Here is a 19,361-nt window from a genome sequence, read left to right as displayed (position 1 = left end):
GAGCCCCTTCCCCTCAGGTCATCAGCCGAGAATGCGACCGGTGCACAATCTAAGGGAAAGCAACACCATTCTGTCAATCTTTTGCAACTAAAAACTCTCTGGAAACTGCTCTAGGCCGCCAGGCTATTTCCTTTCCTTTGACCAGGACTTCGCGTTGGGCATCGACAGCCGTAATGAACTCAGGCCCCTGGGCAGAAGCCTGGATTCTGCTCGCAAATGGGTTCAGCCCTATTGAGATCTGGGGGGTCGGAGGCCACGACAGCCAGCCACTCCGTGACAGAGAGGGCAGATGGACTCCGAAGCCCCCAAATGAGAGCTGCCCCTGCAGCCCCTGTTGTCGGAAAGTCCTGCTCAGTGAAATATCACAATGGAAACCGGGGGAATTAGTTGACCCAGCCAGCTCAGCAGGAAATGTGAACGCTTAGGTAATTGAGTGGGGGCCTTGCCAGCCCCCTTCCTCCTTCCCCCTCTGAACTCTCCCTTCCCCAGGCCTGCACTAGCCCCCCGGGGGAGTTCCCTGCGTGCCGGGTCACCTTGGTAGGGATTCCTCCGAAGCTTCCTCTGGGCCCCAAGCTAAGGAGCCAACTTGTTCCTCTTAGGGGCCGGTGGAAGACGCCCATCAGTCAACCAGTTGCAAAGCCTTTCTCTCCCAGGCTAAATAGGGTCGGTCATTAATTCATTAATTTGTTTATTTCTTCATTGGATTTCAATGTCGCCCCTCTCCAAAGACTCGGGGCGGCTTACAGCATATAAAAAAACAGTAAATTTCAACAAAATTAATCCAATTAAATTAAAGTTACATGGATATCTAAAATCCCTGATTGTATTAAAAATCAGTCGCACCCATTCGTACAACAATCATACGGTCATTCATTGGCCAGGGGGCTTAGATCTCATCGCCCCAAACCTGATGACATAAATGAGACTCTTACGGAAGGCGAGGAGGCTGGGGGCAGTACAAATTCCAGATGTCCGGGGGCCCCACAGAGAAGGCTCTTCCCCTGGGTCCCACCAGATGACATTGTTTTGTCGATGGGTCCTGGAGAAGGCCGACTCTGTGGGACCTGATCGGTTGCTCAGATTCGTGTGGCAGAAGGTGATCTTGGAGCTAATCTGGTCCGGTAATAGGCCATAACCAACACTTTGATTTGAGTCCAGAAACCAATTGGCAGCCAATAATTATTGCCTTTAATAAGAATAAGTGTGTGTTTATAGAGAATGGATGGGAAATGTAGAGTCACCACTTTAGAGATGATTGCAGGTGTGGACAGGTAGACATCTTCCCTGGTGGTGCCATGTTTTGGAGAATGGAGAGCATTTTGGCGTTGTCAGCCCTCTGGTGTTTCTTTAAAAAAAAACCCACCTCTTCTTCCTGTATGACTGAGCTTACAGGTGTCCTCTAACCTTCCCAATGAAACAATGGTCCAGGGAGTAGACACTGGTTGGTCTAGGAAGGTCAAGAAGAAGCACCAGTTGCATGAGAAGAGGCTCTCCTTACAGGTTGGGCCCTCTCTTCTTTTAAGGTGCAAATGGAATCATCTTCATTCCTGCCCAAATTGAGGCCTCTGACGGCAGCTGGCCAGGTGTGGTGGTGCCTTTGGGAAAACCAAGCAAGCCGAATGGTGGAACTGTTGTTGGATCCCAGAGGAATGGGTAACCGAAGGAAGCCATGCTTAAATTCTGCACTCCTGCACCTAAAACACGGCAGACCACCCCTGATCCCCCTTGGCTACAAGTCAGGCTTGGACTCCAAACCCAAATCTTCTCTTGCTTGGCTTAGTTTTTAGCGGGACCCTTCCTGGTTGAGGGTCAGCTGGGCAGAAGCTGGCATGCCTAGCATATGTGAGTGGTGATCAGCATCCCTGCTTTCTCCAAACAATGACAGGTCAGGTCAGCCACCCCAAACTGGTGCTTTTCACGTGGGCTGGAGGTTTCCAGCCAGCTGGGCCAGCGGTAGGCAAAGTTGGCTCTTCTATGACTTGTGGACTTCAACTCCCAGAATTCCTGCTAGCTCAGGAATTCTGGGAGTTGAAGTCCACATGTCAGAGAAGAGCCAACTTTGCCTACCCCTGACCTGGGCAACTGCTGGCCAACTTTGTTCTTGCATGGAGAAGTCGGAGATCTTGGGCCTCAGGGCATCCCAGTACTTTATCCTTTTGATCTCCCTCTATGCTTGATCAGCTGTCTAGAATAAATATATCTCCCTGCCTTTTGAGTAGGAAAATGGTGTTTTCCTGGAGGAGGTCTTCAAACTTGGCAACTTCAAGACTTGTGGACTTCAGCTCCTAGAATTCTCCAGGCAGCTGGTGGGAGAATTCTGGGAGTTGAAGTCCACAAGTCTCAAAGTGGCCAAGTTTGGGGACCCCTGCCATAGTAGCACTGATGTTTCCAAACTCCTCCTCCTCCATAAGCCATCCAGATGCTGTTTGTAGGGAAAGCAGCTGTAGCCTGGAGCTGCATCTTGCCTTTGGGGAGCCCCAGCTCGGCCACCTTCTAAAATGAGCCTTGGCACATTTATGTGGGAGGTGGATTTACAGGGTTAGAAAAAATAGATGAAAATGGAGCCTCTCTCTTGGTTGGAGATCAAACACCTTTGTTCCCTGCTGCCAGCTGTCCCAGAGGCTTTGGAGGCCGATCAAGCTGGGCCGGCTCTCCTGAAACTGGACTCGAGGATCAAAGCCTTCCCAGATGGTCCAGCCCTTTAATTCGGTGCCCAAAAGGCCTCGCTCGCCTGGCCACCTGCTAAAGGGATGTCGGGAGGGTTGGGCTGCTTCCTCAACAGCCCTGCCACATCTACCAAGCACCTGAAGAAGTGGTGCCAAGCCACACAATTAAGGTGAAACACGTAATTCAACTCTGCATCCGTTAATTAGAAAATCCAAGAGCTCTCTTGAAGATAAAAAGAGCGGTAGATGTCTCCGTGATGAGAAGTTTCCCACGCTTAAGATAAAACTCCAAATCAAAAACCTCCGAACCGTTTCAAGCTCCATTACTGACGATTCATTCCCAAGTTCAAAGTCGGGTGTTGTGCTTAACACATTCGGTTTGATCATTTGGGTAGCGGTATGTGGCGCTTCCTCTTTCCCCCCATGAGCCCCCCAGTGTCTCCTCTCCCTCTCCTCCCTCCTGTCCTCCACCCAGAGGAAGCCCTTCATGGCATCGGACCAGAATATCTCCAGGACCACCTTCTGCCTCACGAATCCCAGCGTCCGGTTAGGTCCCACAGGGTTGGCCTTCTCCGGGTCCCGTCGATGAAACAATGTTGTCTGGCGGGGCCCAGGGGAAGAGCCTTCTCTGTGGTGGCCCCGACCCTCTGGAATCAACTCCCCCCGGAGATTAGGACTGCCCCCACCCTCCTTGCCTTTCACAAACTCCTCAAAACCCACTTCTGCCGTCAGGCATGGGGAAATTGATTCCCTTGGGCCGTTTCCAATTTATGTCTGGTCTGCATGAGATGTATGATTGTTTTTATGTTAAGGGTTTTAAACGGTTTTTTAAATATTGGATTTGTACTTTTTTTTCTCCTTGTTGTGAGCCACTCCGAGTCCTCAGAGAGGGGCGGCATACAAATCTAATTAATAATAATAATAATAATAATAATAATAATAATAACAACAACAACAACAACAACAACCCCGTAGCAAGCCAAGAGAGTTTCTTTGGGTGCCTTTAGGAGAGACGGTCCACCCACCTCCTAGACCAGGGATAGGCAAAGTTGGCTCTTCTACGACTGCTGGACTTCAACTCCCAGAATTCCTGAGCCAATCATGCAAGCTCAGGGATTCTGGGAGTTGAAGTCCACATGTCATGGAAGAGCCAACTTTGCCTACCCTTGTCCTAGACCAACGGGGCCCGAAAGGAAAAGGGCAGAATCCCCCCTTGGTTTCCATCCACTGGAGAGTGAAACATATTAACCGGAAGAGAAACGCAGGAATCCTGGGCTGGGGATGAATATTTATAAGTTCCCAAAGACATGGACTTGATGTGAAAAGAAAATCTCGCTAAAGTCTTCCATGCATCCAACTTGATCTTTAGTGGTGACGTTCTCCTTCCCTCTTGTATTTATCACTGGCTTAGAAGCGCTTTTATATCCTGCTGGGAGGGGCTGACGGAGGGGGGGATAATGAAGGGAACTGCTCCGGAGAAAGCAGAGGGGACGAGGGGCAGAATTATTGGGCGTTGATATTTGGTCTGCTAAACGCAGGGTTGGGGGGGGTTTCCTCTGCCTGCAGCTGGACGCCTGCCCCCTTTTTTTCAGACGCCCAAGCGCCACCTGAAGAATGCCCAAACCAGCCAGGCTTCCGTGGGGCTCCTAAGCAGTGCAAATCTATGGGGTGCATGCAACTGCAGTGGGGCTCTGGAGGGGAGGCCCATGCCATGCGGTCTGGCATCTGTGACTAATTTCTGTGCTCCATCTCCTGTCCATCTCCCCCCCCCCATCTCCCTATCCCGGGTGGGAGGGGCAGGGCGGAGAGGGAGGGGCGGTGGGATCTCACCCACCCCACCCAAAGCAAGAGCTGCATCGTCCTTCACCCTCCGGCCACCAGGACCAAGCCAGGCCACTAACCGCCATCTTTTTGTGTTTGGCTTCTTTGTTGATTTTGTTGACCATTTTGTGTGTGTGTGTGTGTGTGTTTCTGATCATTTCTTTTTTAATTTGCCTTTTTTCCCATTTTCTTTTTTTCTTTGTTTATGCTGTTTTTTTATCTAGATCTTCCCACCACACTCCCTCCTCCCACCACCACACTTCCCACCACCATCATCACCATCCTCACCAACATCGCCGCAGGTATAGTACCTTCGCCAGCCCTGCCGGGGTGGGTGGGAGCCCAAAGGTCCTGCTGCTGTGCTTTCCCTAACAAGGGGGGGCAGGGGGGGGGCTGGGGAGGGGAAGAGTTGTAAAAGGGGGGGAGAAGGTTTCTTTCCAGTTCCACTTATTCCTGAGTTATTTGGGTGTTGTCTGGTGTTTTTCCCCTGGCCTGGGTGATCCGAAAGGCTTTGGCCCCCTCCCCGATGGTGGCAAAGGTCCCTGGCATCTTTAGGCTACTCTAGTCCGTCATTGGATGCGTCAAACTTTGGCTCAACCTGCTTTTCTTCCTTTAAAATGCAGAGGCCTGGTTCTCCTTTTCAGCTCTGGTCCGCAGGCATCCGAAAGGGAATTAATGTGATTTTTGGTTTCTGTGCACCTACCTCAACCTCTGCAGCTGCCGTGCCCCCTCTCAATCAGCCCCTGGTAGCCCCACCTTGGCCCTTCACAGGCATCCTTTGGCCGCTGCGCACCTGCCTTTCCCAGGGCACCTGCCTGTGCTCCAGCGGATCACCTGAGCGCCCCCCTCTCCCGCCTCCCTCGTCCCCCTGGGGCTCTTCTCTTGCAGGGCCTCCTCCTCTTCTTCCCTCCTGGCCAGTCGAAATCCAGCACAGGAGGCGGAGGTGACGCTCTTCTCGCTTCTGCCCGGCTTCCCTCACCTGGCCGCCTTTGGCCCACCTGTCCCGATGCTCTCGTCCCTCTCCTAGAACCCCCACGCGCCGCTTTCTCGCTCAGAATCGCTCGTCCGGCTGAAATAACCAAACCTTTCCTCTCCACGTGCCTTTACCACCATTTCTTTTCCTTATGTTGACCGTCATGTGTTACAATTTCCTCCTTCCAGACTCTCTAAGGAAGCTAATACCTTTGAGGCCTTGCTTTTGCGGCTGGTTTATTCCCACAGTTGCATAGCCATAGGGTCTCACCTCCTCTGTGGATTGCTTGGTGGTGTCCATTCCAGGTGGCCTTCACTCCCGCTGAGGAGCAGAGGAAGGGCGAGCTTGGAGGGGAGGGGGGCATAAAGTCGGCATTCCTCTCCTCTTGCTGACCCCTGGCCGTGTACAAGAGCTTCGTTCGTTTGAATTCATGCTGTGTCTGCCTTTTGGGGTCTTGGGGTGATAATTGGGGAGGATTTGCAAGGGTGGGGGTGCCTCCAGCCTCAAGGTGCTCTTCCTGGAAGAAGCCCAAGGAAACGGCCTCAGTCGGGTGGGGTCACAGGGCCCTGCCGTGTGCCGGTCACTCTCCTTCATTGCTCACTGCTCCTTGTTGTGCTCCTTGACTTACACAAGAAGACAGCGGCTCTTTCATTCCCGTGGATCCTGCATGAGGCTCTCGGGCTGACTCCCGACAGCCAAACAACCGTGGATGTTTCAGGAAACAATGGACATGGGTTGGAGTTGGTTAGTAAGTCAGGAGAGCTGACCTCAAAGGCTTTGGAAAGGGGAGAGAAAGGGTTGACGGCATAAAAAGACCTCCTGGTCCATCTAGTCTGCCCTTGTGCTATTTCCTGTATTTTATCTTAGGATGGATCTATTTCTATCCCAGGCATGTTTAAATTCAGTCACTGTGGATTGACCAAACATGTCTGCTGGAAGTTTGTTCCAAGCATCTACGACTCTTTCAGTGAAATAATATTTTCTCACGTTGCTTCCAATCTTTCCCCCAACTCACCTCCAATTGTGCCCCCTTGTTCACTTTCCTACTAAAAACACTTCCCTCCTGAACCTCATTTAACCTTTTAACATATTGAAATGCTTCGATCCTGTCCCCCTTTTCCTTCTGTCCTCCAGATGATACAGATGGAGTTCATGAAGTCTTTCCTGATACGTTTCATACTTAAGACCTCCCACCATTTTTGTAGCCCGTCTTTGGACCCGTTCGATTTTATCCATCTCTTTTTGTAAGTGAGGTCTCCAGAACTGAGCACAGTATTATTCCAAATGGGGTCTCACCAGCGCTCTCTACAGCGGGACCACCATCTCCCTCTTCCTGCTTGTTCTACCTCTAGCTGTGCTAGCTAGGATGATGGGCTTAGAAAGAGTTGACCTTGGCGGAGAAGGATCCAGCTGTTGGCCAAGTCCAGCCTTGGTAGAGCAAGGGGGTTGACTCAAGACCAGTTCTGGCCTCTTGGGGCCAGGCAGGGTTGGGGAGAGCGTGGACTGGACAGCCCCGGCCTCTTTTTCTCTCACTCAGTACTTCTTTGAGCCGACTTTTGGCCAAACCCTCTACACCCCTGAAGCCTTTGACGTCCCCCAGTCACAATGCTACAATCCCAGAGCAGCTCCAGAATCTGCGGAGCCCTTGCAGCTCTGGTGTCCCCAACCCCAGCCTTCTTCATCTATTGTTGAAGGATTTACAAACACACCACCACCCAAAATATTTATTTATTTATTCATTCATTCATTCATTCATTCATTCATTTATTAGATTTGTATGCCGCCCCTCTCCAAAGACTCGGAGCGGATCACAACAACAAAACAGTACAAATCCAATGATTAAAAACAATTTAAAACCCTTAATATAAAAACAATCATACATCTCCTACAGACCAGACATAAAGCGGAAACGGCCTGGGGAATCAATTGTTCCCCATGCCTGACGACAGAGGTGGGTTTTAAGGAGTTTGCGAAAGGCAAGGAGGGTGGGGGCAGTCCTAATCTCCGGCGGGAGTTGATTTCAGAGGATCGGGGCCGCCACAGAGAAGGCTCTTCCCCTAGGTTCCCTGATCTTTTCCAAATGGGATGGAGGGCACCTTCCTCTGTGTCTTTGTGGGGAGTTTTTTACCTGTTCATTTGGCTTCTCCTCACCTGAAATCCCCTCCTCGTCCCTCTTCTGTTTTCCCCTCTGACTTTGTGTGAGTGATAAAGATAAGCCTCCCCTCCCATCTTTTAAGCTCCCTTCCTCCTGAGCTGCTGTGTCGCTTAATTTTGTTGCCAGATTGCTGCTGACAGACGCTAATCTTCTTTGTGGAGGGCTGCGTGAGGCTTCCTTCTCCTCTTTCCTCCCCTCTTTCTCTCCCCGCTGTGAGTCACCTGCAGCCGGAGAGACAGAGGCGAAAGTGCGGCCTGATCTGGGCCTCTTGGTGGGATCCAGACTCCTCTTGACTGCTTCCCCCGGGCCTTGCGTGTTTGTGGTGCGGTGCCCAAGGGGTCTGGCTATCGGGGGGGGGGGGGGGGGGGAGAGGATTAATTCAGTGAGTTTAAGCTAATTGATTCGGCCTACGTTTGTCCTTGGTGGAAAGCACCATTCCTGAACCATATATTATAAAGCCCAACCAGTTATACACATGGTGCTCACAGGAGATGCCTTCTCTAGATAGCATGGAAGGAGAGTGAGATGTTCTCCCAGAAGACCCAGGGCTGCTGGACCTCTGCAGCAGAGGTCTCCGACCTTGGCAACTCTGCAGCGTGTGGACTCCCACTCCCAGAATTCCTCGGCCAGCTTGGTAACCTTAAGACTTGTGGACTCCCACTCCCAGAATCCCTCAGCCAGCAAAGTTGCCCAGGTGGAAGACTCCTGCTCTGCAGAACGTCCATAGAAACATAGAAGACTGACGGCAGAAGAAGACCTCCTGGTCCATCCAGTCTTCCCCTGTACTGTTTCCTGCATTTTATCTTAGGATGGATCTATCTTTATCCCAGGCATGTTTACATTCAGTTCCTATGGATTGGCCGACCACATTTACTGGAAGTTTGTTCCAAGCATCTACTACTCTTTCGGTCAAATCATATTTCCTCACGTTGCTTCTGATCTTTCCCCCAACTGACCTCAGATTGTGCCCCCTTGTTCTTGGGTCCCCTTCGAAGCACTCAGCCACCCACTCCCCTTTCCCCCAATAATCCTGTCCCCGCGAACGCTCCCAAAAGGCCCCGTAGCCTTCAGCCCAGGCGGCTCCCCTCTGAAGGATATCTCCATCCTCTTCCTCTTTCCCAGCCCCCCAAACGTCCTTGCTGCAACATGCACCATCTGGTGCCCAGGCGCAGTTAAGCTGAGATTGCCACTCGAGCAATTTTGTCAAATCCCCTCTTTTGATGGATAGGATCTGGCCGCTGCATTGCTGTGTCTTAGCAGACAAGCTGTGTATGTATTTATCTTATCCGGAAGCCTTTGCTATATCGCCCGCCTGGGATTTAACTTAGGCTCCCTTGGTCTCTCGCTCTCTCTCCAAACAGGGGGAAGGTGAGGGGCCAGAGGCTGACCCCCTCCTTCCCTCCTGCCAGGGAGTGGGTGGCCTGCTTAAATCCGCTCGGCTGTATTATCTCCTGTCAAATGGCTACCGAAACAAATTTCTGCCGAGCTCGGAGCCACCCATTAGCCGTAAAAGCCTCCACAGGCAAACACCGGTGATTAAGTGCCAGCATAAAACTCCAGGAGTCTATTTTCTTCTCCTGCGCTAAAGGTTGATATAATGGAGACCCAGTCTCCAAATGAAATTAGCATAATTACCCACACTTTATGCAGGGCTCGCTAGGAAGAACGCTTGCCTAAAAGCCTTGGGGGTCTGCTGCTGCTCTTACCTTCTCGTGCAGCCCCCTCCCCTTTCAGCAAAAGGCCCATTGTCTAAAGCAGCCTTACCCAACCTTGGCAACTTGAAGATATTTGGACTTCAACTCCAAGAATTCCCCAAGTGGCCAAGGGATAGAATAGAATAGAAATTTATTGGACACACAAGAAATTTATCTTGGTGCAGATGCTCTCAGCGTACATAAAAGAAAAAGAGACATTTGTCAAGAATCATGAGGTCCAACACTTAATGATTGTCATAGAGGTCAAATAAGCAATGAAGAAACAATCAATATTAATAAAAATCTTTGGATACAGGGAACAAGTTACAGTCATACAGTCCTAAGTGGGAGGAAAAGGATGATAGGAATGATGAGAAAAAACTAGTAGAAATAGAAGTGCAGATTTAGTAAAAAGTCTGACAGTTTTGAGGGAATTATTTGCTTAGCAGAGTGAGGGCGTTCGGGGAAAAACTGTTCTTGGTTGGGAAACACTGGTCTAAAGGCCTAAGTAGGGATTCTTTGCATGCATCCCTTCCAGGAAGGCTGAAGCTTGGGTGTCCTTGGGCACTTCCTACGGCAGTGATGGCGAACCTATGGCAGGGGGGCCATAGGTGGCACACAGAGCCACATCTGCTGGCATGCGAGCCGTTGCCCTAGCTCAGCTCCAATGTGCATGTGTGTGCCCACAAGCTGGTTTTTGGCTCTTGCAGAGGCTCTGGGAGGGCGTTTTTGGCTTCCACACATCCTCTGGGGGATGGGGAGGGCGTTTTTACCCTTACCTGACTCCAGGGAAACCTTTGGAGCCTGGGGAGGGCGAAACACGAACCTACTGGGCCCACCAGTTTCCCAAAAGTTGGGAAACAGGCCTTTTCCAGCCTCCAGGGTGTGGGGGAAGCTGTTTTTCCCTCCCCAGGCATTGAATTGTAGGTTTAAGCAGTCGCTCATGTGCGATGGTGCACACCCAGGCTCTTTCGGCACCCGAGGGAAACAAGGTTCACCATCCCTGTCCTAGGGGCTGCAGGAGGGACCTTGGAGATTTCCCTCTCAATGCCACAGGCTCCCAATTGTCCAGGGATCGTCCCAAAGGGCCAAAATGTCAGCATTCCCCCAAAACCTCTGAGAAATAAAGCCATGCAGATTCGCTTAACAATTGGGGCCAAATGCCGTCGGATGGAAGTCACTTAACAACCCCAGTGAAAGTTCCGGTGCCAAAGACGTCCTGGATTCTCTCCAGGAAGTGACCCCTTGTTTAGGACTTTGGAAACAGCCCAATGTCAACCAGGGAGGGGACCCCACTCCCACCCTTCCCACCCCTCACCCCCTGGATCCCTGACTAAGGTGCATCCCTTCCTCTTCTCTGAGATCGTTGTTACTGTGTAGGGCACAATGGAGGAGGGAATTCACCGGCACCATTTCACAGAGGGAGGAAAAAAGATTTCGTTCTCGCCAGTTATTTATTCTCTCTCTTTGGCTCCTTGTGCCTCTGGTAAAATGTCAAGTTAATTTAGCGTGGTCCCTGCGATCGCCTGACCTTTCCAGCCTCTCTCCAGCCACATTCAAAGGGGGGGTTTCTCCCTCCCTCCCTCCCTCCCTCCGAAAACGGCCAAGTTTCTGCTGCTGAGCTTGGCTGGTGCCCAGGAAGGACGTCTTGTCATCTTGTCTTCTTGCATTGAGGCGTCTGCAGGGTTTGGGTCCCAACGGTTGGGTGTGAGAAGTCCTGCCAAAAGTTTGGGTCAGCCACAGTTCATCAGAAGCAAAAGGCAGAACGTTTTAGTCCTGGCTGAGCTGAAGTCTGGAAAGATTTGGTGGGAGAAGTGGAGCAGGCCGTTCCGTCTCCCCCTTTCCTTTTGGCTTAAAATTTTAGAAATAAATAAGAACCTAAGAAGAGCCCTGCTGAATCAGGCCAAAGCCCATGGAGTCCAGCATTCTGTGTCACCCATTGGCCCCCCAATTGTCCATGGGGACCTTGAGCAGAAAGAGAAGGCAAGACCCTTCCTTTCCCTGGACCCCCAACAAATGGGACCCAAGGAACCCTGCCTGCCTCAACCAACATAGAGGTGGCTCTTGGACATCTGTTTCCATAACCACCTATGATACACTTGGCATCCATGAATCTCTCTAATGCTGCCTTGAAGCTATGCAGGCTGACAGCTGTCACGACCTCTTCTGGAAGGGAATTCCATCAACCAAGGACCCTCTGGGTAGAGAAATATTTCCCTTTATTTGTCCTCACTTTCTTACCTGGGAGCTTTAGGGAGGGTCCTCTTGTCCTAGTATTGTGGGATAGAGAAAATAATTTTTCTCTATCCACCTTTTCTATCCCGTGCAGGATTTTATACCCTTCGATCAAATCCCCCCTTAAACGCCGTCTTTCAAGGCTGAAGAGACCAAGGCGTTGCAACCTGGTTTCATAAGGGTGACCTTGATCATTCCTGTTGCCCTTTTTTGCACCTTTTCCAGTTCCATTTATATCCTTCTTGAGGATACGCACATACATATACACACATAACATACAATACAAAACAAAGACCTTTTGAAAGAAAATTGGGCAACTGCGGAGCAAATCTCTGTGTGGCTGTTCTAACTATATACACATTCTATTACACAGAACTGCCCTATAGATTTGCTCCACATTCCTCCAATTTTCTTTCGAAATGTCTTTGTTTTGTATTGTATGTTGTGTGTATATATGTATTTCAATAAAATTTATTTATAATTTTTTTTAAAAAAAAAAAAAAGGAAAGGAAGGGAAGGACCGGCCTGCCCCACTTCTCTCCCTTTCCGAACCCCTGGACCGGCCTCTGGACCTTCCCAGCCCTTCTTGCGCTTCCTTCTCAGCCTCCAGTGTCCTTCCCCAAGGAAACTCCTCCTGCCCAGAAAGACCCCACCGCCCCCTTCGGCATCCAAGCCCCACATTTCAGCCCCTGCGCAGACCACCCTAAACCCAGGGATTCCATGCTGACCACTGCTCTCCATCCCGCTGCTTTGGATCCCGTTTGGCCTTGACTGCCCCGTGGTTTTCTCCAGCACGCCTAGAGGCTCCCTCCCGTCTATCTAAGGAGGCTTTCCACCTTCAGGGGCCTCCAAATGGTCTTATCAGCAAAAGAGAGCCCACCTGGGCCCCCTTGGGAAGCCCTGCTTAGCACAGCAAATGCAAATTGGCCTGAAACATCTACGGTAGGACTTGGAGGGAAGGGGGGGGGGTTACAAAGAGCTGAGCAAGGCTTTATTGCACGGGGGGAGGGGGGCTATGCAGGAGACCTTTGATAAAACAACCCTTCGGAGGTGCGTTTCTTGCTGATCAAGGCGGTTTCCCTTTTGCCAGGGAAGGAAGCCGGGAAGCAGAGTGGAGAGGAGTGAAGCATTAAATCACAGATCCCGTCTGCTGCCATGGTAATGATAATGATGATGATGATGATAATAATAATAATAATAATAATAATAATAATAATGATAATAATGATGATAATGATGATGATGATAATAATAATAATAATAATAAGGATAATAATGATAATAATAATGATAATAATAATACACTAATGATAATGATGATAATGATAATAATGATAATAATGATAATGATGATAATGATGATAATGATAATAATGATAAAAATGATGATAATAATAATAATAATAATGATAATGATAATAATAATAATAATGATAATGATGATAATGATAATAATAACAACAATAACAACAACCATAATTTTAATTTTAATAATTATTTAATTTAATTATTTAATTTGGTAATTTAATGTTAAATTTAAATTAATTTAAATTAATTTAATTATTTAATTTAATAATATCAACAATTAATAATACAATAATTAATAATTAATGAAAAAATGAATAAAAATTAAAAAGTGTGGATTGTTGATGTCGCCATAGCAGGGGACAGTCGAATTGATGTGAAACAACAAGAAAAACAGGTATCAGGATCTTAAAATCGAACTACGATGACTCTGGCATAAACCTGTACAGGTGGCCCCAGTGGTAATTGGCACACTGGGTGCTGTGCCAAAAGTCCTCAGCCGGCATTTGAAAAGAATAAACATTGGCAAAATCACGATCTGTCCATTGCAAGAGGCCCCTGTACTTGGATCTGCGCACATTGTACCAAAATACATCACACAGTCCTTAGACACTTGGGAAGTGTTCGACTTGTGATATTGTGATACAAGATCCATCTTGTTTGCTGTGTATTACTGTTTTTTGTGAATAATAATAACAACAACCACAACCACAGAAAAGCATTGAAGGAAAGTGTGATGGCAGCCTTGCATGGGCGTGTCTTGAAATGGAGCCATCAAGAAGGAAACAATTTTAGTACTCGCTGCTCAAGAACAAGAACTACAAACTAATGTCCTGAAAGCGAAGATGCAAAAATCCACTGACAATCCAAACTGCCGAATTAATATGCTAATATTAACTATATTAATACTCACACTTAATAGGTGAGTGCAGCAAACTGATTACAAAGCTAAGACATGATCGTGTTGCTAAATCACTGGTCACTTATGTAAAAAATATGATGATATACGAAACGTCAGGGGAGCAGAAAGTGGGAAAAGTTACTGAAAATGAGACAGTGAGGATCTTGTGGGACTTTTGAATACAGGCCCTAGAACAAGGACAGAAGAACCAGCCTGAAGATGACGAGTGGGACCTCGTCGAAACGTCACCAGAAATATCTGAATCCTACAACGGAAGAAACCTGAATATGGCAAGACCGTCATGCCTGTACCCGTGAAAATCTACGAAAATATATATACATACACACAAACAAAACATACAATGGACTTACAACATACACATAACATAACATACATCTAAACCAAAATCAAATAGAACGTTATTAATTCTTTCTTTTTTCCTTTACAGCTTGTCGATACCATATAGAACATCCTATATTTTAAGAAGATACTTGGTTGATACCTAGGACGTTGGCAGCAACCCTTAACAACTATGTTCAGTTGACCGAGTGGGATGAATAAAAGAGATAATAATAATAATGATAATAATAATAGTAGTAGTAATAGTAATAATAACAACAACAATAACAATAGTATTTGGAGAGGGGCAGCATACAAATCTAATAAATTATTATTAAATTATTATTAATTAAATTATTAATAATAGTAACAATAATAACAATAACAATAATAATAATAATAATAATAATAATAATAATAATAAAAATAAAAATAATAATAATAGTATTGCATGCTACACAAAATTCCTAAAAGGATCCTGATTACAAAACTGATTATTATTATTATCATGAGCCGCCCTGAGTCCCTGGGGTGTTGGGGGGCATAGATATATACGTAAATAAAATAAAATAAAACATCCGATCTTCATGCAAACTGACGTCTCTCGGCGCTCTCTCTCTCTTGTGATTTGGACTGTTCTCCATCCTCCCCCCTCTCTCTGTATCATTTCACGTTCTGCTGTGATCGGAACCATTCTTGAATTTCCCTGAATTTAATCCAAACTGAGAAGGCAGGTTTTCCATCCACGCTTTTACAATCGCAGCAACGTGGTTCCACCCTGTTCCGCTTCTGAGAAACCAGATTGTCCGTCTTGGGTGAGGCACCTAAGATTGGTGCTGCCCAGTTCGAAACCAAAAACTGTGGTATTTTGCAGTTTTGGACCTGAAATCCAGGAAGATAAATAAAACCTAATACATTTGTGAATTATTCAATAACGTTCCTATCTAAGCCGAGTCCTCTCTGCCGAAAGTCATTTTGTCCCGTCACGGTGATGTTGCCAGGGCATCGGGCCCCAGATCTTGGAAACGAAACCTGGCTCCGTGCTTGGGGTCTGCCCCCCCTCCCCGTCAGCCTGGGCCTTTTCCGATGCTGGTGGGTGAAAAGAGGGGTGGGCAACCCAAGTCCAGGCAGTTTTTCAAGGCCGCCTTTAATTCCTTCCATCCGATTTCGAGACGCCCGGCTTTGCCTCTGCAAACTTTTTTTAGGGCATCTATTTAAAAGAACCGTGTCCTTGGGTTTTCATTTTCATTTTAAAAATCCATTCTGCGAGAGACTGTGGACTAATTTTATGGATTAGTTTTTAAACCCTCAGCCTGTCACATTCAGTGAACAATTTTAAGTTGGAGAGAAGCCATCTGAACAGATCAAACTCTGCCGCAAAGCAGGTTCGGCTCCACCGTTTCCTATGAATATTGCTAAGCTGTCTCCCGGGGTGGGTGGCGGGGGTGGAGGGGTGGCGGTGGGAGGGGGCTCCTTAGCGATTTCCTCTCCGCAACCTGGTTTAAAAAAGGGATCCGAAAAGTTTGGACCCTTCTAGCGTTTTCCAATTCGGTGTTTAATTTGATTGACACGCAGTGATGGGCTGCCCAAACTTTTACTACCACACTGTGGGCGTGGCTTATGCATTTTGTTTCAACATCTTTCAGTGCAAATTGGGGGCTCTGGGGTGGAGCTCCAGATTTGGCTACCGGAACTGCGTTGCTGACCGTTCCCGTAGGAGCCCATCACTGTTTCTATGCCACCCAATCCCATGTTGCACAGCTGGGTAGAGGAGGTAGAAACCCAACATAGAAACATAGAAGATTGATGGCAGAAAAAGACCCCATGGTCCATGTAGTCTGCCCTTATACTATTTCCTGTATTTTATCTTAGGATGGATCTATGTTTATCCCAGGCAGGTTTCAATTCAGTGACTATGGATTGACCAACCACGTCCGCTGGAAGTTTTTTCCAAGCATCTACGACTCTTTCAGTCAAATAATATTTTCTCACGTTGCTTCTGATCTTTCATCCAACTCACCTCTGATTGTGTCCCCTTGTTCTTGTGTTCACTTTCCTATTAAAAACACTTCCCTCCTGAACCTTCTTTAACCCTTTGACATGTTTCGATCGTGCCCCCCCTTTCCCTTCTGTCCTCCAGACTCTACAGATTGGGTTCATGAAGAACTCAACAATCCTTCCCCCCCTTTGTTGGACTCCTAGCAATTACTCTGGAACTGGGTTTTGCACTGTTCCTCGGTGCCCCCTCCAAAGACTGGAATGGGGCTGGGTTTTGCACTTCAGAAGGAGCGGGTGGGCGGGTGGCCTTTGCATGACTGAAAAAGTGCCTTACGGGGTTTCTCCCTCAGCGCCTCGACCTCTTTCGCCAGGGAAAGGCAGCATGGAAGTGGGGAGGCGGCAGGAGAGGCCGGGGGCCCTTTTATCTGACTCCTCCCTCTAATCGCAACTTTTGCCATTCCAGCTTTCAGCCAAGGGGACGTGGGAATATTTCTTTGCCTTAACCGCTTGAAACTTTTGTGCTCCAATTTTGTTCCTTTACCTCCTGCTCTGTCCCTGGACGGGAGAACCCGGCTCCTTAACCGACCTTCTTTTTCCAGCACACGGACGGGGGGGGGCAGATTCCTGTAGAGTTTGGTGTCTCCCGCAGCCACCCGGAGGGCAGGCGGGGTTCCTTACAGAGACGCCCCCAAATTGCAGGACGGGAGGCCCAGCTCAGGCTGACTCAGCTGTCCGGCCCTTCTGTCTGTCCCCCACCTTCACATCTGCACCGAGGCCTCGGGCTGCCCTTCCCCGGGAGGCCTCCTTGGCCCGGCCCTGGAGGTAACGGAGGGCCAACCTCCTCCTGTGTGGCTTGCGCTGACCTGGGTTCCTTTTGATGCTCTGACTTGGCCCCATGTGAGAACATCGCCCAATGTCCAGTGGCAGGTGGCACCCAGGACGGGTGGGATCAGCGAACATTTAGCAGGAATGGAGCTGCACATGCATTTCCGTGCTCCCCAACATGTGCATGTGCAAGATTTGGCTTCTGTGCATGTGCAGCAAGCGAAATCATGTGTGATCATGTGCATAAGCAAAAAACACGCCAAAAACCAGCCAAATTTCATGTGTGAGAGCATCCTTGTGCATGATTACCCTTGCTGCACATGCGTGAGGATGCTCTCACGTGAAATTTGGCTGATTTTTGGCGTATTTTTGCTTATGCGCCTGCGCAGAAACAAAGAAATTGCCGAGAATCGATGAAATCCCCCACACATGAATGTCCTCGCATGGGATTTTGCTTGCTGTCCATGCGCAGAACACAAATCTTGCGCTGATGGGCATGTGCGTGCCCGCAGGAGGTGCGCACACCCACAATGGTCCTGAAGAGCCTACCAGTAGCAGCCGGTAAGTGCCCCCCCTTCCTGCTGATGTTCTGGAACCCTTCAAAAGGCGCCTGTGATGGAGGGGGGGCAATGTGTGGGCAAATGGCAGTCCCGTCACTCTTTTAGTTGCGCAGAAGAGGCGGTTTTCCGTCAACAGATGAGACGCATGACAAGGTTCCCTCTGTAAGTGGGGCAGTCCAGGCCTCCCTTTATTTTTCCCCGTCCCCTGCCGTGGGGGCAAGAGGGAAGGTCCACCCACCCTCGGGAAGCCCACCGTGGAGAAACCCTGCCCCACCCCTCCCTCGCCAAAGGGGGGAGGCCCTTCGTAGGCTCCGTTGTGTTGTGTTGCAGCGCTTTGCACAAAGACATGCTTTTTCCCCCCCATTTCAACATTGCCTCTGCTGACTTGAGAAAGCCTCTGGGGATGTGATTGTGTGTCTCAGCAATGTGACCGCACAGGTGGTGCTGAAACAACTGTGACCTTTTAGGCCCTGGGTTTCAGAGAGCAGAAGGACAGGCTGACTGGTCAACAAGGCATCCAAGCCACCACCACCTCTGGCATAAAACGTTGGGTGTAGAGCAAAACTCCAGAAAACTTTTGGTGTTGCTCCTCTTGAGTCCCAAAAGAGATACAGGCCTAACCCAGGGGAGGGGGGGTATTGGAGGGCAGGGGTAGGCAAAGTTGGGTCTTCTATGACTTGTGGACTTCACCTCCCAGAATTCCTGGGCCAAATCATGCTAGCTCAGGAATTCTGGGAGTTGAAGTCCACATGTCATAGAAGAGCCAACTTTGCCCACCCCTGTTGGAGGGGGACTGTATTGTGATCTTGACACCCCAACAGACATTCACAATTATCTGACCCCCTTCCGCCTGACACTCTTGCACTCACCTACACCTGCTCTGGGGGAACTCGGTGTCTCTCTGTGTGTGTGTGTCTGTGTGTGTTTGTGTTGATATCCAAATGGACGTGTCATTTTATCAAGCATAGCGTTCTGGCCCTGCTCTGTTTTGCTAACCACAACAGTTGGAGGGTGGAGGGCTTTCGCAGGACCCCTCTCTTCTCCCCCTGCCAAAATGGTGCCCACTCCTCCTGCTGTCTCCTTCCGTCATCTCTGCATGGTTTGCAGGAGTCACAGCTTCTCTCCCGCCACAGGCCTGGCTTTCCAACGGCAAGAAGGCAGCGGTGGGTGCCTTCGTCCCCCCTTCCCATACATGGGGAAGGGGATGGAGGCCGTGTGGACCCTCCCGCAGTCCAGCCCAGAGGGAGGCCCCCACCGCAGAGGCAATGTTTGAATGTACGAAGACCCCCCACCTCTCCTGTCTCAATCTGGGACTGCTTTCGGCTTCCCTGGGGGGCAGCAAGGGTCTCTTCAGCTTTGCATGCGCCCCCCGCCAGAAAGCAGCGCTGTGGCCGACCTCTGGGTGCCCGGCATCCCGGGGGGTCTTCTCCCTCCCCGTCCAGCTTCCAAGCGCAAGGCATGACTCTCGAACCAGTGCAACTCGCTCCCAAATGCTTTTGGCCTTCCATTTTACGACTGCTCGTCACGCAATGTTCTCTGGGAAGCTTGCTCTCATATATGATCTGTTCCATTTTTTTCCATTTCCCTTTTTTTGCATGCCGTACCTCCTGTTTCTTCCCTTCCTCCAAACTCTGTTCCCGTGTGTAGACACGACGGCGGCGGGAGAACCGGCGGTTCACGGTTGGTATTGCATTCCTCTTTCTTCCTCCTCTTTTTTTGCTGGGCTGCGCTAAGGGGGCAAGGCAAGCCTGGGGGGGGAGAGAAAGGGAGGGTCCAGGAGCGGGGAGGGGCCGAGAGGGAATTGGGGCGGGGGCGGGGGCAAAACCACCTTTCCAAAAGGGCTCAGAACCTCCCCTGGGTTTTATAAGGCCTGGAAGCGGGTCCAGGTG

The 19,361-nt window shown here is 49.3% G+C and overlaps 1 protein-coding gene across 1 annotated transcript in view; it reads left to right on the top strand.

Moving 5' to 3' along the window:
• CADM1 (cell adhesion molecule 1) overlaps nucleotides 1-19,361 on the top strand; it is a 218,155-nt gene that overhangs the window by 176,114 nt on the left and 22,680 nt on the right. The window contains 2 exon segments of the mRNA XM_070765600.1: nucleotides 4,712-4,789; nucleotides 19,120-19,152. Of these exon segments, the coding sequence (XP_070621701.1) occupies nucleotides 4,712-4,789; nucleotides 19,120-19,152 (111 nt within the window).

The sequence above is a fragment of the Erythrolamprus reginae genome, chromosome 12 (genome assembly GCF_031021105.1).
Source record: "Erythrolamprus reginae isolate rEryReg1 chromosome 12, rEryReg1.hap1, whole genome shotgun sequence".
Classification (NCBI taxonomy): domain Eukaryota; kingdom Metazoa; phylum Chordata; class Lepidosauria; order Squamata; family Dipsadidae; genus Erythrolamprus; species Erythrolamprus reginae.
This window is presented reverse-complemented; position numbering and strand designations above follow the sequence as displayed.